The sequence below is a fragment of the Leptonotus elevatus genome, chromosome 5, assembly GCF_054856555.1.
Source record: "Leptonotus elevatus isolate MCC_2025b chromosome 5, RoL_Lele_1.0, whole genome shotgun sequence".
NCBI classification, from domain to species: Eukaryota; Metazoa; Chordata; class Actinopteri; order Syngnathiformes; family Syngnathidae; genus Leptonotus; species Leptonotus elevatus.
Window position 1 is genome coordinate 13,923,168 of NC_141243.1, and position 24,691 is coordinate 13,947,858.

The 24,691-nt window shown below is 40.7% G+C and overlaps 4 protein-coding genes and 1 non-coding gene across 8 annotated transcripts in view; 1 reads left to right on the forward strand and 4 right to left on the reverse strand.

The window, feature by feature from the left end:
* Positions 1-22: 22 nt before the first annotated feature.
* On the reverse strand, positions 23-4,385 carry dimt1l (DIM1 dimethyladenosine transferase 1-like (S. cerevisiae)). Its single transcript, XM_086075395.1, has 12 exons — positions 4,225-4,385; positions 2,735-2,808; positions 2,575-2,661; positions 2,435-2,496; positions 2,262-2,355; positions 2,131-2,180; positions 1,926-2,049; positions 1,749-1,841; positions 1,408-1,472; positions 504-567; positions 330-436; positions 23-243 (listed from the first exon to the last, which is right to left on the reverse strand). Exons 1-12 carry the CDS (start codon positions 4,280-4,282, stop codon positions 201-203), a joined length of 921 nt encoding a protein of 306 aa, XP_085931521.1. The 5' UTR covers positions 4,283-4,385; the 3' UTR covers positions 23-200.
* A 131-nt stretch (positions 4,386-4,516) lies between these two features.
* Positions 4,517-9,066, reverse strand: cenph (centromere protein H). 3 transcript variants are annotated; one of them, XM_086076462.1, is made up of 10 exons: positions 7,905-9,066; positions 6,618-6,720; positions 6,494-6,549; positions 6,371-6,416; positions 6,228-6,296; positions 5,402-5,458; positions 5,267-5,330; positions 5,076-5,127; positions 4,836-4,996; positions 4,517-4,738 (listed from the first exon to the last, which is right to left on the reverse strand). In XM_086076462.1, the coding sequence occupies exons 1-10, from the start codon at positions 7,960-7,962 to the stop codon at positions 4,646-4,648; spliced, it is 759 nt and encodes a 252-aa protein (XP_085932588.1). In that variant the 5' UTR covers positions 7,963-9,066; the 3' UTR covers positions 4,517-4,645. The 3 variants fall into 3 exon arrangements, with proteins under 3 accessions (XP_085932588.1, XP_085932587.1, XP_085932589.1); XM_086076461.1 differs by having other exon boundaries at positions 6,618-6,726; XM_086076463.1 differs by lacking the exon at positions 7,905-9,066 and adding an exon at positions 6,921-7,250 and having other exon boundaries at positions 6,618-6,726.
* On the forward strand, positions 7,936-19,917 carry LOC147173785 (junction-mediating and -regulatory protein-like). Its single transcript, XM_086076455.1, has 10 exons — positions 7,936-9,171; positions 12,049-12,222; positions 13,647-13,797; positions 13,972-14,141; positions 14,207-14,372; positions 14,516-14,685; positions 15,235-15,318; positions 15,399-15,491; positions 15,563-16,079; positions 17,582-19,917. The coding sequence occupies exons 1-10, from the start codon at positions 8,368-8,370 to the stop codon at positions 17,890-17,892; spliced, it is 2,640 nt and encodes an 879-aa protein (XP_085932581.1). The 5' UTR covers positions 7,936-8,367; the 3' UTR covers positions 17,893-19,917.
* On the reverse strand, positions 12,878-12,949 carry trnaq-cug (transfer RNA glutamine (anticodon CUG)). The gene has a single exon. It is a non-coding gene; the product is annotated as a tRNA-Gln (tRNA).
* The window catches only part of homer1b (homer scaffold protein 1b), a 33,708-nt gene continuing 27,698 nt past the window's right edge, over positions 18,682-24,691 (reverse strand). Inside the window, exon 8 of one of the 2 annotated variants that reach the window (XM_086076459.1) lies at positions 18,682-24,669. In XM_086076459.1, the coding sequence (XP_085932585.1) occupies positions 24,478-24,669 (192 nt within the window). In that variant the 3' untranslated portion in view covers positions 18,682-24,477. The remainder of the gene's footprint in view (positions 24,670-24,691) is intronic. The other variant, XM_086076460.1, reaches the window with a different exon arrangement.

Here is a 24,691-nt window from a genome sequence, read left to right on the forward strand (position 1 = left end):
TTACAACCTTAGTATAAACCTGTCACAAGGAGTATTGATTTTTATTACATAATAAATACATCCTGAAAATAACACCCAAGTCCATGTAAGATCATCTCAATATGAGGTCTTGACATGTATTGTTCCTTTTTACAATGACAAATTTCTCCTCGCTCTCCCAAATTCTGAACACCAATCAGTGGCGTCTCCTCATGTAGCCTTTAAGTAAAGTGGATCCCCGCCGAGTTGAAGGCATGAAGCAATCTGAGGAGTAGAAATACAAGAAACGTGAGAAATACATTCATGAGGTGAAGACCGCTTTTATTTTCTGAACCGAGTGTCCAACTTACACCATGAAGTCATCGATGTCCATGGACCTGGCTCGCTTTTCGCTAAATTGTACCTCTTGCAAGATGCTTTCTATTTTCTTGGTGATGCTGAAGTCCGCTGGCACTTCCTGTCAGGACGAAGCATGAAGTGTTCTCATTGCGGTCGGCGCGTGGCAAAGGCACAAGTGCACTCACCACATTGTGTACAGAGCAGTGAATTCTGTAGTTCTTCTCCAGGAGCTGCTCCACTGCGGTCGACCTGGAAATCCAGGAAACCCAATACAACTCGTGAGCCAGTTGGATGTACAGAAAGAAGCGTAATGCATTTACTTAAAGAAAAAAAATCCAGCTTTTGTATTTGGGGGGGGGGGGGTTGTTTTGTTTTAAATTTTCTGATTTATTTTCTGTTTTGCTGCATTTTTTTCCTGCCTTAAAAAAAATCTTGATTTTTTTTTTTTTACGTAAAAAAAATATTCTGAAAACAGCACCAGCTTCTGTTTTTCAGGGTATTTTTTTCTTTAACCTCTGAACTCCATGTGACTTGTTGCAGACTCACTAATGGTCGGACACTTTCCCGCATGCAACACACTTTCGTAGCAACTTAACTGTTCGCTTACTAAAATATCGATTGATTAACATGTTTATAAGCTTACCTAAACTGAGCCAGTAAGTGATATAGTTCAAGGTACGTTGGAGGTATGCGGGGAAAGTGTCTGCCATTAGCGAGTCTGTAACAAGTCACTGAAAAAATAAAAATACTCCATAAAAACAGCACTAGCTTCTGGTTCGTAATTTTTTATTAAAAAAAAAAAGTCATATATTTTTTCCTCCTGTCTTTCTGAATACCCCCAGTCCCCCATTTTGGGGAATATTTTCTAATGACAGGAAGAAAAAAATTCTGTAAAACAAATCAATTCTGAAAAAAATAAAATTAAAATAAAAAATACACACAAAAAAAAGCTCCCCGAAAAATAGTCAGAAAAACAGGAGCTTTTTCTCTCTCAAATGAATGCAATATGCTTCTGTATGGATGGAACGCTTTTTTCTCCCCATTTTTTTATTTATAAAACTTCTCTCAATCATGAGCACATTTACTCACTTGAACGAAGCGTTGAGGGTTTTGTTCTTTCTTACGAAGGCTACTCGGACCAGGCCATCCCACTCCTGAACAGAACAGAACTAATGTTTAAAGGTCCACCTTATCTTTAGAGCAGTGGTTCTTAACCTTGTTGGAGGTGCTGACCCCACCGAATCATTTTTGATTGAAAAATAAAAAAAACTTTTTTTTTCAAAATTCAAGACAATAGTGTCGGTTTACTGGTGAACAAAATGAACAGTGAGAGGAGCCTTTCTATCAAATCTGGCTCTTGAATTCACAAAGCATGTAGGTTAAGAACAACTGCTTTAGTTTAAAATTACAATTTGAACAAAACTCTGCACCTGGAAGTTAACTGGAGGAGGAGGATTTTTGGGCTCTATCCTCACAACACTGGACTCAACTTTCGGAGGAGGACGGAAGTTATTCCTCCCTACCTGACAAAAATAAAATAAACAATATTTTTTTTTAAATCAACATCTTAAGAGTTTCTTCATCAAATTCACTAAAAGTGCGCATACTTTCATGAGATGGTCCACACGAGCCAGAAGCTGCGTGTTGATGGACAACCTGCAGTAGAGTTTGTCTCCGGGCGGGGCCACCAGACGCATGGCAAACTCTCTCTGGAACATTAACACAGCACACCTGAAAGAGACGCGCGCGCACGCACACGTGAGCTACAAACGACTAAATCATTTGAAAATATAGCAACCTGAGCTTGAATACCTGAAGAAAGGACGATGTAGCAGCAGTTTGAACACAAATGGCGATGAAATCTGCGGAATTCAAACGTAACACATGAAGTATACGCAGTCACATTTAAAATTGTGCACAATGTGAAGAAAAAAAGTATTTACCTGGTAGGGTAAATTGGCTACGCACACGTCAAAGAACGGCAGGTCCGTTTTTAAAACATCCCCGACTAATATCTGTAGTTTGGTTTGCATGGGTCTGTTGGAGGACACGATGAGCTCATTACACCACACGTTCACTTTTGAAGGGTTTGTGGCTAATTAACGATTCCACTCACGTGCATTGTACTCGTTTCTGCAGTTCGGCAACTAATCGGCAATCCAACTCGCATGCCACCACCTAACACACACAGGTTTATTTTTTTTCTCAATCTAATATTAAGAATATGAAGTTGATGTTAAAATCAATCTTTCGTACCTTCTTGGATTTTTCTAGTAGTTTAACCGTCATGTTACCAGTTCCAGGTCCCACCTCCAAAACCACATCTGTTGGCCTGAGCGCGGCCTGAAAATGACGCGACGCGTTCAAATTCAACAAACCTGCCACAATCGGATCACGCGAATGCAGTCAGGCTAACCTTCTCAATGATGCTGTTAACGACAAGCGGATTCTTCAAGATGTGCTGACCGACTCCGGTGTTGAACATAATGCCTGCAACACAAGAGATTAGCCATTATTCTTAATTTCATCATCTTAATGTGTTTGAGAATACAGATGTATTTTTCATTTGATGTCATTTAGGGCCGACGATCAAATATTTGCAAACTTCCAGCAACATTTGCTATTGGTGCTATATTATAGTTTTAAACCAGTGGGTCTCAAATGGGGGGCACGTGAGATTAAAACAAATATTTTAAACATATGTAAATATTTGAGAAAATTTTTATTTCATAAAAATAATTTTATATTCAGTAGGCTATTCAATTTCAGTGTCTTAAAAACACATCTCCCCATACCAGAATGGTTCGACTCACCACCACCTAGAGTCACCTGTCAATCACTTGAAAGCCTTATAAAAATTCTGTTACTTATTTCTTTTTGAGAACGGTGCTTTACTATGATCCCAAAAGATGACACTTGTTGTTAATAATTTGTATGTGCACAAATCTTTAAAATGTTTATTTATTTTTATTTCCAAATGGTTCAAGAGACCACATAAATACAAATAGAATTTCAACGTTTAATAAATCAGAAAATGATGGCAAAGCACTCTGTTTTAAGTTGTTGTTGATGGGTCTCCCCATTCAGAAATGCTTTGCGCTGGTTAGGGGGTACTTGGCTGAACAAATATTTCAAGGGGGTACACGTCAATGAAAAAAGGTTGAGAATCACTGTTTTAAACTACTGTCTATTATAGTTGCATTGCATTTGTCTGCATTGTTTATTGCCTAAAAAGACTGCTAAAATTAAAGGATCCGTGTAAAGATAAGTTAAATGTTATAGCCATATTGTATTTTGTGCATTTAGGATTGCTACGTTCTTTTTGTACATGGAGCGGTCATGTTCATCCTATTAAGGCGCTTTTTAAAATATACGTATTTTCAATACGTTCTATAAAGGTTTGTCCCGGTCGATCCTCCATCACGGTAAGGTAGGAAAATAAACGAAAATGCACTTTTGCAAATGGCAGTGGATATTTTTGCCGTGACCGGCAACTCTCCTGCTAGCTCTATTATACCGTGATTGGCCTAATCGCCGGAACAAGTCATGCACTGGGCGTGGTTCATACCTCGCTTACTCCCTTCTGTATCTTTTCACTACGTTTTCATTTTGTTATGCCACCGAAGTTACGGGTTGACTTGCCACTTTAACCATTTACCATTATTCCACGAGTTTCACTGGCGCAGAATTCGTACTTGTAGTTCTCGCACGATTTACGGCAAAATAGCACTAGGTACAGAGTTGCCAGTCGCGGCAAAATATCCAATTGCTACAGCAATCAACGTAAATGTAGACTCCAGATAATACTTCCAACATGACAGTTTACTGAAACGGTGCAATTTGTAAGACCACGATCGTACACTTGGGAAACATGCTAACATTAGCGTCTTTCATGAGGAACGGTACCTTGGTTTTTAACCTCCTGATGCTGCCTGCTTTTCTTCTCCGCTTTCACTTTCGGCATTTTTGCTGAATTTGTGGACGCTAATGCTGCAGAAACGCACAGAAGTGGTCTTTCCTAGTGATTTGGTAAACACGTGTGACGCTCGCACTCTTCTTCGCTTGCAACTGCTCAGATTCTTTGAGACGTGAGGCGAGCCCTAGTGGCCATATTGGGAATGACAACCACAACTTGTAGAATAGCCATATGCAGTACAGTAGATATTCTTCAAAACGTAAAACAGACTAATCATACATGTATGCACCAAAAAAATGGGTTCCTTTAGTCCTTTATTCTTCACAAGGGTTGCGGGTGGATATATTTTTTTGGATTTAATCTTCAACATGTAAAACAGTCCGACATGTATGCACAAACGAATGGGTTCCTTTAATCGGAGATGGGAAGTTCCTCCAGGGTCATGCATATGTCTCGCAGATTTTCATCCTCCATCCAGTTTATTTTGCACGCCAACAGAACTCCCTACACACACACAAAAGGGAAAATTTGCTTATGTCACTCCCTTTAGGCAAACTTAATAAATTCTCTGAAATTTAGTACTCAAGTTTTTGTGTTTTACCCTAAATACATCCTGCCCCATGATGACCATCTTTTGCAATTCTTCCAGGTTTGTGCGGCCTTTCTCCATGACAGCTTTGTACTTTTCTGCATCCGGGTGCACCTTCTTCACCTTCAAGTCTTCAATTTCTTTCATTTTCTCATGCATGAGACGCTTTATCTCTACACACAATGCAAACATTTTATTACCGGTAAACATGTTCTGTGAAGAAAATGTTTGTTGTAAACCATATTTACTAACCAAGCCTTTTTTTCTGGATGTTTGTTATTTCATCTTGAAGAGCCCTTGATTCCTTTCACGTAAAAGGAAAAATGAGAAAACATATCAGGACCCAGGCTAGGCTAAAGAAATCTTTCCATTTAGAGAGCACCTTATCATACCCTTTTTCTTCAGAAGAAAAAAACCACACACATACGCTGAAAGTTACTTACCTGCTGAACCGTTTTAGTGCGAGAGCAAAGCATCATGCAGCGATCAGTGATGGCTTTCAGTTCACTGAAAACACAACAGTAAACAAGCTGACATGCAATATTTGTCATAAATCTACTTTGTTTCTGATAACTTACTCAGCCTCTGAATTATCTCCTTTCAGCTTCTCTGCAATGGCATGCCACATCTGCATTCTAAAACACAGCTCGAGTCAGTGATGGCCGTATACGAATAAATACAGCTGCACAATTTAATGGGATCCAATACAAATTATTTAGTTTGTGTTAAACGGGAAGTCAGCCCAATTTTTTTCTTGAAAATATGTTACATGTGCCCCCACCAGTGTAAATGCGGCATTCTGATTAATATTGTGTTTGTAGAATGTGAGTTAAGCAGCAAAAACAAGCCATTTGTATCCATCTCAGGGGGCGGCCATTTGGCCACTTGCTGTCGACCGAGTTTCTCAGGCCTTGGGTAATGACCAATCATGGCTCAGTTGCAGAAAACAGGTGAGAGGAAGAAAACAGCTGAACTGTAAATGGTCAATATCTGAGCCTTGAGCAACTGTGATGTCATTTTAAGGTGAGAGCAATTGGCAAAATGGCCGTCCTGAGATGGATAAAAGTTAAAAACGGATGGATTTTGCTGCTCAACTCATATTCCACAAACTCACAATATTAAATCAGAACACTGCGTTTAGACTAGTGAGGCTGCATAAAACATAATTATTGCAAAGAAAGTTTTGGGGTTGACTTCCCCTTTAACTATCTCATGTAGATTGGATACAACTGTATTTAAATAAATGATTCAAATAAAACGCATTGCATATAAGTTAATTTGTACCTAAATAAATCTGTGAACTTATTTATAAAGTGTAGCCACCTTGCGCTATGTCATTCACTACAATAATAAATATGTTGTTAGACTAATATCACTTTGACAATTACTTAACTAGTGGTTCACCTGTGCAAAGCCAATGTGGTGTTAAAAAGCCGTGCCTTGATTCTTTCCAGGTCAGTGACATTGCCTGCCCTGTAAAGACAAACATCTGAAAGAGCATCAGCTATTCAACAACAGGTCGACTGGTCAACCAATCAAACACTCACAATTCTTCCTCTGCTTCAGCCGCAGAGCGAGGTCTCAGGTTTTTGCCTGCGAGAGAAAAGCTGATATTCACATTTGTTCTCAAGACAGGGATTTGTCAAAAAGGGATGGAAATAATACCATACCTCTGTTAAGTTTGACTTCCATCTCAAAACACAGGTTAAAGAGCTGCTCTTGTATTCTGAAAGTGTCAATAAATACAATAATAAAATATGACATACTAGGATACTTGTTATTACAGTGGCTCACTTTAGCATGTCTAGTGAGGTGTCTGATTGGCCGTTGCATCCATCGTATACGACTACGTCCTCCTCTTGGTTGATGTTTGCCGTATTGTCGGATGGCTCCATTACTACAACTTGGCAGAAACAAATTCGAAATGTCAGAATGTGGCGGGATTGAGGATCCAAAAGTAGGAAGGCAAAAAGTTGTTTATTTTCCCCCAAAACAAAGAAAATGCTAACAAGACACATTGAATCATTGATACTAAACACGAAAAAAGAAAAGATAAAAAAGCAAGAAACAAACCAACAAAAGTGACTTCAGACTCACCACAACAGGTAAATATCCACTTCGTACAATGAAAGTTACCCCGGTAAAGGAAAATCAAATGTTGAAAAAGCTTACTGTCAAGGGCTAATGATGCAGCAACCAACGCAAACTAAAAAAAACCAAACAATTAGCACACGTTTTATGCTATGGTCTATTTTCGTTATTTTCAGCAAAACAAACATCAGCGTACGTTTTGTTACATTGAATTGAACCGCCCGGAAGTGACATCATTTAAGTGCGTCATCACCGCCAACGATGGCCTGTCAGAGTCATAAAATGGAGCTGCTGCCACCTGGCGTCTCTAGAAGCTGTAAACATCTATCCACACAGCCATTATCCGAACTACATATCCTGAATCAACACATGGAACTGCTTACATTTTTTTAATGTTAGTGTCCACACACACCCTTCCTTGACTTAATCACACATGTTCAGGTTTCTCTGGCTAGCTCTCACATCCGAAAAACAGAATTGTAGGCGGCATAAAATAACTTGTTTGTGCCCTGCGAAAGGTTAGCATCGAATGAAAGCGGGTGGATGTGAAATATTGTAATTAGAGATTTTCAGTATATTCTTTAACTAACTGCCTGAGGCATCTGTGTGCTCTGTAAAAAAAAAAAAAAAAAAAGTGGGGGGGAGTGGTGTACATAAAATTGACTCATTTACTGAATGTATGTAGCCTAAGCCTAGTATACAGTATAACATGTGGTATTTTGAAATGTGTCCACTGTATGGATTTAGCTTCATTAAAAATAAGTTAATAAAATGAAGTTTGTTTATATTTCAAATTCTTACACACGTATAAAAAAATAATAATAATTCCATACTAATAAATGTAAATGATAAAAATAATTAGCATGATGGCAGCTAAAATACAATCATTCGATAGTAATATTTGCAACCCCTCCGTTATGTGATTTTTTTTAAACAACAAATAAGATAAAAGGACAAATTATATCTTGACATATTTGCCACTTTTCCTACCGTCTTTGAAGGCATCGTCATTTATAGTCTGTGGTCCGGTGGTCAGCTGAGCTGACATGTATAGGTAAAGATGTCAACGTTATTGGCTCAGAGGAAACGCTAACCTCACAGAAGACTGCGGGACTCCTGTTTTCATGGCGGCATTTATTTGCGTTTTAAGGATGTATTGTGGGCATGTTTGCATCAGTTTACTGTGGTAAGGATGAGAAACAGTGCGTTAAAAGCGTTAAACAGTGCGCACTTGCGCGAGATGCTCCAATGCTATGCTAATGATGAAGCTAACGGACACTGGCTGCCTTACATCCAAGTGGATGGAAATGACACCGCACTATTCCCATAACACCCGCCTAAGCGAAGGATGGTCGAACGAGCTAGTCAGCTGTTGGTAAATGTTTTTTAACTCCACCAGAGCCGCGGTGATGCCTTCATGCGCATAGCGGTGTAGTTTCATCACTTTGCAGAAATGTCATTCACAATGGAGGATAATTTCGAGTCGGGCTGGGTTGCCGTTCGCCCAAATGCGTTCGAGGAGAAGGAGAAACACAAAATTGTCTTTATCGTAGCCTGGAACGAAGTGGAAGGCAAATTTGCCATAACGTGTCACAATAGGACGGTGCAGAGAAGAAGCTTTGGCGCCACCGGCAGAGACCCTCCGTCGGAGGATGGAGACAAAACAAGATGGCCCGGAAGTCCCGCAGGAGAAAAAGTGTCCAGGAGCCTCGGCTCAGGAGCCAGAGAGGCTGCGGTAAAAGGCCTTAAAAGCAAGCTCCCAGGTTCCAAACTAAGCCCTGTTAAAATCAAAACCGTGGTCAACTATGTGTCATCTCGCGTCAGTTGTGATGCAGAGTCACAGCGAGAGGAGCAGCTTCCCCCTGTGGACACGTTGGACCTGGAGGATGTTCTGAGCCGGGAGGACTGCAGCTGGGCAGGCCTATTTTCTTTCCAGGACCTACGGGCTGTCCATCAGCAGCTGTGCTCGGTCAACTCGGAACTGGAGCCCTGCCTCCCCGTCTTTCCGGAAGAACCGAGCGGGATGTGGACAGTGTTGTTTGGACAGGCGGAGATCCCCGAAACTGAAATGGATGGGCTGTGCGCCAAGTTGCAGCTCTACCTTGGCCATGCGCTTGATATATGCGGCTGGAAGATCCTCTCGCAGGTTCTGTTCACGGAAAATGATGACCCAGACGAGTACTACGAGAGCCTGAGCGAGCTGAGGCAGTGTGGATACGAAGAGGTGCTTCTCCGGGAAAGTAAACACCTGCAAGAGGTGAGAGCTTCTTTCCACTCTTATCACTTTCCCATGGTCAAGTTGGTGCGCTGGTGACGAACCAGAAGGTAAGAGTGTAAAAGAAAGAGAATGTCCAAAATTGGTGATCATTTCACTCTTAAAAAAATGCAGTGTGGCTACTATAAGCAAAACTAACATATCGCAAACAGTACTTGAAGGTAAAGTTACCCCCCCCCCCCCAATTTTTTATTTATTTCTGTGCAGCCCACACTAATCTAAATACGGTATTCTGATTAATATTGCATTAGTGGAATATGATTTAAGCAGCAAAATCCAGCAGTTTTGATCAATATCAGGAGGTGGCCATTTTGCCACTTGCTGTCGACACAACCAATCACAGCTCAGCTTCAGAAAACAGGTGAGCTGTGATTGGTCAGTGCCTGAGCCCTGAGCAACTGTGACGTCATCTTCAGTCTTCAGCAAGTAGCAAAATGTCTGCCCTGAGATAGATTAAAAACATCACTCTGGATTTTGTTGCTTAACTCATATTCCGCAAAATGTCATGTTTAGACAAGTGAGGTCACATGTAATATATTATTGTCAAGAAATGTGTAAGGTTAACTTCCATTTAAAATCTCCTCACTCATACGCTGGCGCCCACGTCATTCGCCAGGTCAGGCCCCCACATTATAAAACATATTTTTTAGACAAGTGGACAACGTTTAATACTTGCACCTCACATGCACATTTTGTTCATGCAAAATACATTTTTATTTGATGACACAGTAAATAAATAGGACAAATTGGTAGAAAAATCGAGTCCAACAATATTTGGTAGCTGCAGTCATGTTTGGAAGTGAGATGTAGCGGACGTTGCTATAATAATATGCAAAAAAAAAAATACAGTTTTGCTTTGTTAGACCATCACATCAGTATCTTAGTTGATCCTTTATCTTTAAAAAATGCACTTTTAATCCTTAGATCTGTCATTCCTAGAGAAGCATTACCTCTTCTGTAACGATTTTGGAACTTGGCACTCATGGTTAAGTCCCTGAACCCACCATTCACACTCACATTCACGCTTAAAATCAATGTAGAGTCTTCATTTAACCTAACATGCATGGTTGGATGGGCTATTTGTTGGCCTTTATCTTTGGCCTTAGAGATTAATAGGTGGATCATAATGAAACAATTCTGGCATATGCAGGAAGTGGGTATTTGATCTGCATTGATTGTTGGGCCTTTGCCAAGGTCTGTGTTCATTGTAGTTGTTTCTGTAATGGGATTTGTTTGTTTTTTTGTCTTCCCACAGTGTAACTACCCACATCCATCCATTTTCTATACTGCTGGCCCTCATTAGTGTCTATCTCAGTAGTACACGGCACAGAAAGATAAACAAACATTCGCACTTAAACCTTTGGCCAATGTGAAGACTTGACTGTGTGTATCAATTGCTGTAGCGTAACAATCGCATAACTTCAGTTGTTGTTGTGGTACAGTATATTCTTCCCCAACTTCCATTCTCACATTTTTCTCTTAACGCCACTAAAGACTGCTCCTTAGTCTAAGTAATGTAACAATGCCACATAAAGCAAAATGTGTACTGGGCTCTTTTATTTAACAGGCTCGTCTAAAGCGATTGATTAACTGCTTGTTGTATGAACAGAATGTGTTGATCGATGTATATACTCAACAGAATGCACTTTGAACAGCACAATAAGCCCTCTGAATAAGCTGGTGAGAGGCTGCATCAGTGCATGAAATAGCCATGATTAAAATCATTTACTTCTCACTGTTATTAAAAGGGAAGTCAACCCCCAAAAATGTGTTAATATAATATTAATGTTCTATGCAGCCCTACTAGTCTAAATACGATATTGTGGTTAATATTGCGTCAGGGGAATAAGAGTTAAGCAGCAAAATCCAGCAGTTTTTTTAAATCAATATCAGAAGGCGGCCATTTTGCCACTTATTGTCGAGTGCAAATGACATCACAGCTGCTCAAGTCTAAGGTAACAACCAATCACAGCTCAGCTTCAGAAAACAGGTGAGCTGTGATTGGTCGGTGCCTGAGCCCTGAGCAACTGTGATGTCATCTTCAGTCGACAACAAGTAGCAAAATGTCTGCCCTGAGATAGATTCAAAACGTCACTCTGGATTTTGCTGCTTAACTCGTATTCCGCAAAATGTCATGTTTAGACAAGTGAGGTCTCATGTAATAAATTATTGTCAAGAAATGAAGTGGCAAAATTCATCACCCATATTCCACAAATGTAATATGAATCAGAATGTCATGTTTAAACTAGTGTGGTCACATATAACAGATTAAGAAAGGTTTAAGGTTGACTTCCCCTTTAATTCAGATATGTGCAAAAAAAAGGATATGCTCAAAACAGCTGTAACAACAAAAACATAATGTCACTTATCCAATAAATATTTGTTAAAGATTTTTTGCACCTTCTCTGTCTCCTTTCTGTCCAAATTGTGGCAGTGAAATGAGGCCACAAGAAGACACATCACAATGCGCACACACACACACATGCACACACGCTGTCCTATCGATCCTCTATGAGGGTTGACTTATTTCAGGGCTTCATTTAGCCTGTTCAGTCTGGCAACAAAAGTGTGACTATTGATCTTTCTCCCAGCAGTAGATCACATTCAACATTGAGTGTTTGCGCTTTGTTCTGCTGGCAGTATTTACAGATACGCAAAGCATCCTTCCTTTAGTCAGTGGAGTGTGCGTTTCTATTGATGGATTATTAATACAGTATTTTTTTTTCCCACTATGCTCTTTGTATGCTTTAATGTTACGGTGGCTTGTGAATTTACTCTTGACTTTTCGATTTGACAGACTATAAAACCCTGTAGGAAGTCTTGCTACAACTTGCATATGTTTGATCCCATTCCTTGCAGCTTCTGGACAAACACAGGAGCATGGACAGCATGGTTGACTTGTTGGAGCTTTATGAGGAGGAGGACCAGGCCTGCGGATGCTTGCTGGAGGCCTCCACCCAACTGTACCAGTATCTGCTGCAGCCATTCCGAGACATGAGGGAGCTAGCCATGCTGCGGAGGCAACAGATCAAGGTAACACACTTACGCCAACATGCCAGACAAGTTTTTTCTACTTAAATCAATGCCTTCAAAAGCATAAAAAGGCATCGTATATCCATCGTATAAGTATCACATGCTCTCTTCAGTGTGTTGTGAATGTGATGTGCAAAGCAAATATAATTTCAATGATATGTGTGTTCAAGAAAATATAAGAAGAAAAGCTGCTGACAAATTTTTTAGTTAGATGAATGTTCTCCACTTTTTTTGATGGCATATTCATTGAGACTGACTCAACAGCGCCTCTGCTGGTTGTGCAATAGTGCACTCAATATTGACTCAAGTGCTTAAAGAAAAAAAGAAAAAGCCATTTACTTGTTTTTATTATTAACAATTCGACCTACCCTCACTGTCAGCAGAATTCTTAGCGATGAATGAATTGATTGTAATGCCCCTAATTACTTTACAACCCCCACCACTATAAATACCTCTCTGACTGTGTCTAACTTGTGCAGGCGTGCGCAATGACGTTTTTAAAGAGCACTTGAACGTAGAAGTGGGCAGTGAGTGACGTTCAGTGGATCTCCAATTACCTGCCGACTCAGAGACATATAAATAAATTACGGTTTGTCTGCTGTTATCGGATTACCCCGCAAATTAAAAAAAAAAAAAGAGCTGAAATAAAAGTCTTAGGTTCCACCGAGATTTGAACTCGGATCGCTGGATTCAGAGTCCAGAGTGCTAACCATTACACCATGGAACCACCTGTTCAATAGTTCATTCGAAGATGTAATTTTACCGCTTGTGGGAGTCAGTTGCCTTTCCCAGCTGTCTTCAGGCAAAAGGCAGACTACTCTCTGGACTACCTGCCAGTTCATCACAGGGCACATGCAGAGACGGACAATCTTTCACACTCACATTCACACCACTGAGTAGAAGATGAATCCACGCTACCTACACGGAAGTCAGGCAAATGAGCAGTTGCACCAACGGTGACTTCAAACGATATCATTCTTAATGAATTCAAAAGCCCTGTAAAGGGAATTTTTTTTTTACTTACATTTGACAAACCACAGAGAAGAGTGTTGTTTACAAACTTGGCACATTTTAATAAAAAAAAAAAAAAGAGGCAAGTATCATATTTTTTTCAGCGCACTTTTTTTTGTCACAGTTTACAACGTATACTCAGGTTCGACTCGGATTGGCACCCAAAATCCCTTGATGTTGACTCTCTTTTGTCAGTTGCATTACCGCCAGAGGCCACCAGGTTATACTGTGTCCACGCCTGGCATACACCCATTAGCTTCTAAATTCATATTATTCCATGCAGTTAAACCTATGAAAAATGCATTTATTTTCAGCACACTGCCACTTTCACATGAGAAAACAACTGTACCAATAGTGTCGTTGTGGTTTATTGGCGAACAGATAACGTATCAAGCTTAACCCTCTCTCACCAGATCTCCATGGAGAATGACTACCTGGGCCCGAGGCGCATTTACACCCTCCAGCAGGAGGACACTGATTGGCAGAGGAAAGCTCAAGAAGCTGTCCTTATTATCCAGGAATTCACTGTAAAATACTTTGAGACAACTGCGAAAGCACAGAAAGGTTATCTATCGATCTATCTATCTAGAACTTCTTTAAAATGACCACTAGATGTCTCACTCTCATCCTTAGCCGACTGTTTATCTAATTAACTCAATCTTTGATCTTATTAGTTGCTTACAATGACTTTGACCATTTTTTTTGTGTGGGTGTGTGTGTGTGTTTGTATGTTTACAGGAGTTTATGAGCGTATGAAGATGGACCAGCGCAAGTTTGGCAAGGCCTCATGGACAGCAGCGGTGGAGCGCATGGAGAGAATCCGCTACTCTGTCGCCAAGGAGACCCTGCAACTGCAGAGAGCCCGAGAGATCAGCCTGGAGCAAAGGAAACACACCCTTCGAGAGGAGGTATGCAAAGGGTCAAACATTTCCATAACATTTCGCCATACATGAATATGAGCTCCTCCGCTCAGATGCAGAGCCTGTGCAGCAGCGAGGACGCGATGATCCTATTGGACCACATGGAGTCGCGGTACTATGAGCTACAGCTCCAACTGTATGACATCCAGGCTGAGATCCTTCAGTGTGAGGAGCTGCTTCTCACCGCTCAGCTAGACAGCATTCGAAGGCAGATGGCAGGTATGGGTTCATGCTAGCAGGTTGAAAACTTGCTCTCATCTTCAGTGTGTAAGTAAGTAATTATTGTTCCATAGCAAATGTTGCTTTTTCATGTAATAAATACAAAGTAAAAACCAATGTGGCGTTTGTGTACGTGTTTGCAGAGCACCAGAACGTGGTGGTGTATTACGACACTTTTGAAAGCGCTGATGATATAACGGAGGAAGACACTGCTGAGAAGGAAGAACTGCACCGGCTTCAAGTCAGCGCTCGGCAACTGGAAGCGCGAAGGGGACGCATCACTGCCAAGCGCTCCTACCTGAAGAGCAAGAAGGTGCGCATTGACTTCATGAATTTAACAACAAGGCCTTAATTGGTATTAAATGTTCGTAGATCAGTCTTTCAAATTCAAAAGTCTTGTTCAGTTCGATTTTATGATTGTAAATAGTCTCAAATTTCCAAATAAATTAACATTCTTAGAAAAATAATTGACCAAAAGACTTTCATGGTAATATCACACAATCACGATAGCATAGCGGAACCAACAAAATAATGATGCGGTTTTAGTTGGTACTCTTAATAGCAGATGCACTGTAGAAAATTTGGGCAACATGGGACATTTGGAGCACCGTGAAGTTGGTCTTAAATGTAATTTCGAATGGAATTAAAAAGTCTTGAATCAATTAAGCTGTAAATGTTTAAGACTGCATATCTCCACCAGGTTCAAAGGTCTATTTTCACCAAATGGACAAAAATTATGCGGCACACATCTTAACCTGTTAACAATCCCATATTGAATTTTTTATTAGAACTCCTTTGGGAAGTCCATAATATACCATGTACCTGTACGGTCCTAATTAAGTGTCCTTTTGTCCTTCTGCAGGAGATCTGCGTATCGAACCACATTAAGAAACAGCAAATGCGTCAAAGCACACAGAAAGACTCCTTATCTCAGCAGATCTTACAGGTAGAAGATCATTTTTCTATAAAGCACCTTGTTAGACACACGACATGTATCTGTGTATTTTGTCACACTGAATTTCACAGCCCATGTACGATGAAGTGGAAGAGGAGGGAAAGAATAGCAGAGTCCGTCAGGAAAGACAGCGGACGCTTGATAGACTTCGCACTTTCAAGCAGGTACTCTTGATGGCGTGAGCTGAAATTCCCCTTCCTTTTCCCAGCTGATCTTCATGTGTGTGTGTGTGCAGCGCTACCCGGGTCAGGTGATCCTCAAGTCCGCGCGTTTGCGTGCGGCCCACAATAGAAGGAGAGAGCGCGGCCGGATTATGCAAACGGATGGTGACGGCGAAAGGGAGGAGCGTTCCAACCCCGGTCCGGCCCGCCGGCCCTTGCGCCTCAGCACCAGCGTGCAGACGGACCCCAGCTCCACGCTCACCACACAGCCCGTCACCAGCCTGGCAACACAGTCGCTTCCTCCTCTGCCCGTGCCCAGTCCCGCAGACTCCTTCTGCTCTCCTTGCTCCCTTTCGTCACTGCTGGCGTCCCCGGCCTCACCTCCGCCTCCGCCCCCTCCTCCGCCTCTCCTGCCAATACGAGAACAGGTGTCCCCCTCTGAGAGCCCGGGCAGACAAGCGCAGAAGGCTGAGGGGCGCCCTCACTCGCCGCTCGGCCCCTTCCATCCTCGCTTCTTTGACAGCAGCCAGCTGGTGAGCGCCCGCAAAAAGCTGAGGAAGACTCCAGGCTTTGAGGGCCACAACAGACAAGGTACTGCGACCATATTTGGCCTTCGGGTTTCTTTTCAACCAGCCTTTTTCACTAGTCCAGGGGTCAGCAAGCGTTACACTTTTGCGAAATACTTCTCTTTCGACACGTCTCAAAAACCACCTCATGAGAGCGTAAAAACTTTTTGCGATATTTGAGAGTTTTTTCGAAAATCACGTGTTTCCATTACCAGCTTGCCTTTTGCGCAAAACTCAGGGTAATGGAAACGCACCTAATGTGTTAGTGTTAGTCTTATGTACTGAGAGCTAATTAGAGCTTCACCATAACAAATACTTGGGTTTTTTTTGGTAATTTTTTTAATGCTTCGTTTTTCATAATTTTTTTTACTTTTCTGCTTTCTGTCAAATATTTTCAGCAATTTTATGAACATATTAGGGTGTTTTTCTGCCGCTCTTCTTCCTTTTTTGGACATTTTATGGATATATTTTTTTTGTTATCAATTTTCTGACATTTTTGCCAATTTTTGGGACACTTTGGTAATTTTTGTGATTTCTTCTATTGTTTTTGGACATTTTCATGGTTACTTTTTGAACATTTTCTTTCCTGCCTTTTCTTATATCAATTTTCTTACTCTCAATTTTCTGAATTTCATAGCATTTTTCAGGATTTTTTTCTTTTGGTTTTAGACATTTTGTAGCTACTTTTTGAATGGGATAAAAAAAATTATAATCTGACCTTTTTGGGGGGGGGAGGCAATTCCAAAGATATTTTATGGTAAATTACTGTCTTTCCTCTTTTTTTACATTATATGGAATATGTTTTTTTTTGTTTTTACATTTTATGGAATATATTTTGACATTTTATTTTGCTATCAATTTTCAGACATTTTTGCCAATTTTTGGGATACTTTGGTAATTCCCGTGATTATTTTTGGACATTTTCAATAGTTAATTTTTAAAACTCTTTTTTCTGACAACTTTAAATTTTTGACTCAGACTCCGAATATTTAATTATTCTTTTTTTCGGGATCAATATAATAAATTCATTTAAACAATATTTCATCTAAAAAATAAATATGTATAAAAAAATATATCAATGTCTACAATTTTTTTTAGGGAGCCAAACAAGAGAGGGACTAAAGAGCCACATGTGGCCCTAGAGCCGCAGGTTGCAGACCACTGCACTATACTAGGTATCAGAGGCAGTTGCAAACCATTTGCACTGATCAGTGATCACAACCCAAGACTGCTGGCGATTTTAGAGTATTTTCACTGATTATAAGACCCACAGAATGTTGTTATATAATTATTTATACACCCAATCTACCAAGTTGGCAAATGGGATTTTTTTCAATTTTAAAATGGTGCACCGCAACACTCTGCTGGCAGTTTGGCTCATTACTTCAAGCGCTTGCAGTCCAAAATGGAGCATCAGACCCATATCAACCCCTCCCAAAGAAAAAAAAAACTCATCAAACGACATAACTGGACCTTGGCACTGATCAAAGGAATATAACCCGTCATTTCCTGTCTCCTACTAAACAGGGAGCTCCCCTATGGACGAAGTTCTGGCCTCCCTGAAGAGAGGCAGTTTCCACCTGAAGAAGGTCGACCAACGGGCCATCGCTGCTGCTGCCCAAAGCGACGACGACTCCAACAGCATCTTAGCTCAGATCCGCAAGGGGGTCAAACTGAGGCAAGTCCCCCCTCAAGAAAGAAAAGGCCAGGAGGAGATCGCTGCCTCCAGAGACGCCCTGACCAGGAGCATCTATGAAGCGCTTCGACGAATCAAGGAGGCCTCGCCGGAGTCGGACTCTGACGACGACGGCTTAGGTGGGCCGGACTGGGAAAGCTAGAGTTTGAGACTAATGACACTACACAGTCACACGTAGGAGTGCATTTCCGTCCCTCATGGTACATTCTACTCCGCTGTACCCTATTGGAATAATGATTTGACTTTGTACGCCTTCCAGGTCCAGAAAGGTGCAGGTATGCTCCCAAAAGCGCACTACCTTTGAGGTTACCATCTAGTGACGTTGTACCTCTAAAGGGCCAAGCCATTACTTGTATTACACCACACCTGACTACACGTAGTGACAACACAAAGGGCGGGAAGGGTCGCACTAAATATCACCAAATATAGGTCACCCTATTCATTTTTTTATTCAAATTTTCCACACTGCACAAATTTTCCACAATTATTGTACTGTATACTGTCACACTGTAATGATGCCATATTTATTTATAGTTATTCAATCGTAGCTTGTAGCCACATATACACACGTTTTATGAACCCGCTGCACTGACCGTTCATATGAAATTCCAGCAGAATCGACACTGACAAAAACGTTTATGGGCTCGGTTTGTAAATTGGGGTCATATGGATTATAAGAATGCAAATCCCTCTTGATTTAAAATCAGATCACATGAACCAACCATTGCCATGAATCATTACCATTGTCACCATCTTCAAATTGTCTGTAAGGGGGCGGGCGCTGAAGGTGGGCGTCACATACGTGATGTTCTGCAGGGGATGTAAGCGACACACTGCTTGTCGAATGTGACATTGCACATAAGCAGTAAATCCTTTAGTATGTCACCAGATTCATCCCCCTCCCCCTCCCCCTCCTGTCCTCTTCTGGCTTCATCACCCCCATGTTCCTCATCCAGCGAGGATGACCATCTGCTTAACTGGAGCCGTAGGGAGCATCACTTCACGGGTTATGGAAGGAGCAAAAAACGTGCCATGTGAAGGCTTTGCAAAGAACAGTAGGAGATTCCCGAGTTTTTTGTATAGAACGTGGGAGGCTCTCCATTGCTCACTGATGACTGCTATTTATTCTTTCTCCACACACACACACACACACACACACACACACACACACACACACACACACACACTTGAGTAGGCAGTCACGCTCAGCTGGAAGTGAGTTACTCACTCACATGCTACCCACACGCTACGTTGTCAGCCAACGTGTGCAGAAATGTTAATGGCCACATGATGCAGTTATTTGACTTAGAAGTAGCCGCTCCATTATTATTGTTTGAACATTCTCACACCAAGCTCTAGAACTGACTTAAAAGTTATATTGCTTTTAATATGCTGACGTAATTGTTGTCAACAGTAAGCTGAGTGAGTTTCGAATCCCAGATTGTGGAACACATGGCTCGTTCACTGCCAGCGCGGTTAAAATGGATCTTTGACGTCTATAGCCGCCATTGGCACTGAATGAGTTAATATTGGGCTATTGCTAAAAAATGTGGCTACTCACCGAGTAAAGTGATTACAGCATGTACTCTCAATATTCTTGTTGCGCTTGTTGCTCGACATGCACGGATCACCAATGCACCTTTCTCATTCTAAAGTCCGGACAAAAGTTTACAAGTCTGATTGGCAGACAGCGGCTTGTCTGTCACCGTCAGCACAATATCTAATGCATGAGGTTAAACTGCTTTCTTGGGAAATCTTAACCCTAATGTACAAGCACATTCCATACCGTCATGTCACAAAAAAAGTGAGCAGGATCAGCAATTCATCTTGTGAAGCACTGTGATCCGGATGACATACATTCTTCCCTAACAAGCTTTAATGTAATGTCAGCTGACTATTTGCTTTGCATGTCATTGATTGACATTTGTCTCTTGTTCACTATTTTCAGCCACATGTGAACATCTTCTTCTTCTTTTTTTTTTTGGGACTCGCGTGGCCTGACTAGATGTTCCCCATCTGAGATATGTTATACCAGTATAAAAAAAAAAGGCACTTGAAAACGAATAATCACCTCACACAGCAACATTTAAATGCTTCGACATGTTGCCCCAATTTTGTTTGTTTTTACAACCTTGACCTGCATTTAAATAAAACCTTGCAATGCAAATACATTCAGACTTATTCTTGTTTTGGGTTCTTCAGTTTGTGTTTTGGAATACAAATCATTCAATTCTGCACTTGGTTCAAAATCATCACCATTTTCGTTCAATGTTGGAACAGGTCTTAGCAGTCTACAAACATCAGTATCCTGAGGTACGTCTTTAATATGAGTTCAAAATTACTTTAAATAGTCAAAAATATTGCCAGTCTTCTCATACCTCTAAATACAATAATGTTACCTACATTAAATACCATACATTACAAAACAAGAAAACGAAAAAAGCTTCTCATATCCACTACTGTACAAAGGCATTCGTCAGCAATTAAGCACGTTTTATAATTCAGGTGTTCCACCTCAAAAGTCAACATTTGGGTAACGTTTCGGTAAATGGGACTTATTCCAGTGTATTAACCTATGCAACTAACTATTTTAAGTAGAGAATTATGATGTGAAACTCAAATCTAGATACATCACGTGGTTAAAAAGTGTGGTTACGCAGTGGAAACGAGGTGCTCAATTCATAATGTGAGTTAGGACTGTAGAAGTTGCAGCATCTTGTGTGAGGTTTAAAAAAAAATTGGAGACCTTGAAAGTCAAAGGCAAAGATTTCCAGAAGAAGCCGTGGATTAATAATAATAATAATTAACCTGCTATACTGTATATATAAGAGTATTGCACTGGTATGCATTTTCAGCATCGATATAGACAAGAGGTTGCCATCGTGTTGCTTACAAAGCCAACTCTACAGTAGCTCTTTTTTCATGGGTTAATACACAACAATAAGTCACTGCAGATTGTTACTGCATTTGCCTTCCATTCATTTACATGTATACAAAGTTGTCGTATATGGTTCTCTATATCATACAGCGGCATATTTTGGTCACCTAGCTAGAAAAAAAAAACCCACAAATGAGATTTCATAACGGTGAGATCGAGTTGTCGTGATGAGATTTAAGGTCGTCATCGGCCTTAAATCGACAATTCTGAGCTTACGTTACAATTACGTAGCAAGTCAAAATGGTGGTCTTGTTCGGTGACGTCCATTGAAAAACATTGGACTTCGGATCGTTGTAATTTGATTTCAAAACGTGATGAAATATCGTTTGACTACTATAACAATCTATCTGTAGAGGTAAAAGCACAATATGAACAGAAATTGGACGTAATTGGTAGATGAATGTCCTTACAAACAGCCAAGAGGCACTTGCCCATTATTATATTAATATGAAAGAATTAAAACCGCATATGTGGCCTACACAATTTAGTTCTTAGGTCATCGGAATATTGGACATTATGCCAATAATGTAAAAACTGTTCCATAGAAAATTTTAATGTGTGACAAGCGAGCTAACACTGGCTTAAGACTAGCATATGGTACGCTAGCTAGCATGGAGCTGCGGTGGTTTGATTTTGGGTTGAGTTAGCCCGGCGACACTATTTTAACATTCTAAAGAAAGAATAGGACATTTGTGACAATCATCAAGTTGGACAATTAGAGTGATGTGTCGCCTATTTTGATTTAGTTAACCCTTATGTTTGCCCTGTTGCTAAGAGTAAATAAAGTAAGTCAATGTCACTCCTGGGAGAAGTGCTTAGGAGGTGCTCACTACAAAGCACTGTGGCACCTTTGTTTTTGGTAAGTTGACGACTTTAACCAAGTCATAACTTAACATCTCGGGGGTTTTTTCAGATTTTTTTCTTGCTAGGTGACCCTAATACACCGTCATAATATCACTATTATATCCAGTGTAAAAAATAAAAAAAAAGGAGAAAAAGTTCTGTGTTCACCCATAGGAGTGATAAGCTGCGGCCAGTTTCACTTAGGTTTGGAAGTTGCTTCACACACAATAAGTAGATAGAACACTCGAGAAGCCCTTCATGATGCACCGCTTTGACCAGCAGGGCTGCCACACAGGTTAGCGGTCAACAGCAGTTCACTTCCTGTTGGTCAGGGGTCAGGGGAGGGAGGGGGGTGGGGGGGTCTCAGCTGCATTGATGCGTGTGCAGTCCACTTGAAGAAAAAAAAGTACCTGATAGAATGACACAGAGGTGTTGTACAGAGCCTGTCTGGTATTGCTCAGTGTGTGTGTGCATGTGTCGACCCTCGATGTCCCCAAAAACACGCTTTCTCACGGCACAAACACACACATTGTATGTACAAAGATTCGGTATGTCCACTGGCTTGTGCTCGGAAGGCACACTTTGAAGCGGAAGGTCAAAAGCTCCACACGCACACACACACACACACACGCCACACTGAGTTTGGCAGGAAGACAGCTCAGTTGCCTGCGATGGTGGAAGCAGTCTGGATGCGAGTCACTCTCCGACCCGGTCACACGGCCTTCCCATATTTCCGTGCGGTACGATAACATCGAAGGAAGCTTTCCAAACTTCTGTCAAGCAGTGGGGACTTTACATGAAGGGCAAGTGGGGCAGTACCTAACCAGATACAGCAGATGGCACTGTGGTGAAAAAAGATGTTAGCTATATTCTCTCGAGCCGTGTACATTGCTGAGCTTGTTAACACGGTCAAATCTTATTTTAGCCATATAGTTTGGATTATATATATATATATATATATATATGTAATATATATATATATATATATATATTTAATAGGGGTGTCAAAATGAGTGCCTTAATTTTGAGTTCCTTTAACGCTGGCCAATTAAGGGGCGGTCCCCTACTTCAAAAGCTTGTGCTGAGGGAATTCCAGTTGCAACGCAGCAGACACATCCACATCAAACTTTAGCAGCAATACATTTAATAATGCATATATTTGTGGAGACTGGGGTCAAGTTGTATTTGACAATTTAAAAAATGTGAAGAATTTCACAAGTTGCTTCATGTTAAAGATTAGAAAGCTATTAATATGAAGAAAAAAATGCATTAAGCTGTCACCACCGTCTTACAAATGCAATTATGCCATCTAGTGGCAGAAAAATGACCTCAACACAATTCAATATCACACTCGTTTTTTTACAGTACAGTATATATTTTTTATTTTAATTCAATTTTATGAATTATTAAATTACTGTATCAACAAATAAAAGCAGCCATATTTCTATTAGTTTAAAAAAATTATACTTTCATGTTAACAAGAGTATGAAAACTTGGGGATTTTTTTATTTATTGTACATTTAGAACAGATATAAAATTTGCGATTAATCGTGTGTTAACTATTGAAGTCATGTGATTAATTACGATTTAAAAATTGTAATCACCTGACACCTATAATAACCGATAATTAAAAAAAATATATATATTCATATATATTTTATTATCATTAGATTTCATGGAGAAAAAATATTTGGAATTAATGGGTGGTAATGTGGTCCATCTACTGTAAAAGGTCAAGGTCCCACAAATTGTTATTTATTTATTTTTTTCATATAAAAGGCCACTGCAATCACGTAGAATTAAGAACTGCAAGTAGTGGCTCAACTTATTGTAATGCAGTTTGGTGACAGTTCTGTGCGTCCAGACTTGGGAGGATCTGTGACATTCCTTTGTACGTTTGTGGAAAGTCGCCCTTTAACACTCCGGTGCTATGACACTTGCTTTTTCTGTACAGACGAGTCACTTTGTGTCAACGTGAGGACACTGTTTGAGAAGATTTGGCAGCTTTGGCGACATTTTTTTTTTTGTCTTTGAGCGTCTTAACACAAATTATCTCCACATGACTTTCCACATTTGTCAGGGGCGAGTGGAGAGTGAGGCGCTGCGCTGCTGCAAGTTATGATGTAGTGTCGTTCGAGCAGTCAAACAACGGATGGCACCGAGGCACAGTTGTTAAGTGGGAGTGTGCACGTGGGCGTGTGAGGGTGGCTTGGAGTTCGCCTACAAGCAAAATGATCACTTCAACAAGAAGCCAATGAAAATCCGTGCATCGTTTGTTCTTTCCGTTTTGAATTGGCAATCGAAAATCAATCAAAGTAAAACGTGATATGGTTTTCACACACAAAAACAAAGATTTTTTAGAATTCTATTTGAGTTTCATTAATTGGTCATTGTTTTTTTTGTTTTTTGCAATTTTAACTAGATATTAAAAAAGAAACACCAAAATTTAAATATTGATTGATTTGATTGCTTGATTTAAATTTTTAATTTCTAAAGCAAAAATAGAATATAGCACAAGACACAAATCGAAAAATTGCCTGTGTACAATATTTGTTTTGGCTTACTGGAAGTTGTCACGACAATATTTCTCATACTGACCAGTAGATGGCGACAGAGTGTCAACCGTTGAAAATCACGGAGTGGGTGCAATTAACTCATTCACTGCCTTTGAGGGTTATAGACGTCAAAAATGGAGAAATGGAGATGCTGTCGCCACCTACTGGCCATTTTGAGAACTATTGTCAGCAACAAATGTAAAACAAACAAATGCACGAACCATCTTTCGATTTGTGTCAAATTAAAACCGGAAAGAAGGAATGGCACACGGATTCAATGAGTCTCCTCATCCGAGCTGCAATCAGATTTTCGGGGGGGTCTCAACTTTGCTGGAAGGTGGCGCGAATGCTTGTATGGCTCCGCAATGAAGACGTGTGGCAGCTCCTTTTCTTAGCTGGCCTCCTCTATGAGTCGGGCCAGGGTGTCTCTGAGCTCGGTCAGCTCAAAGATCTTGCCGTCCAGCAGCTCCAGCAGCGTTCGCAGGCTCTTCCGGAAATTCTCCTGCTCCTCCTGAGTCTCCTCCAGCCGCTGCTCGGCCCCCGCCAGCTGCTGCTCCAGCACCCGACTGCGTAGCTCCGTCTCCTTTTGAGGGAAAAGCAAAAGG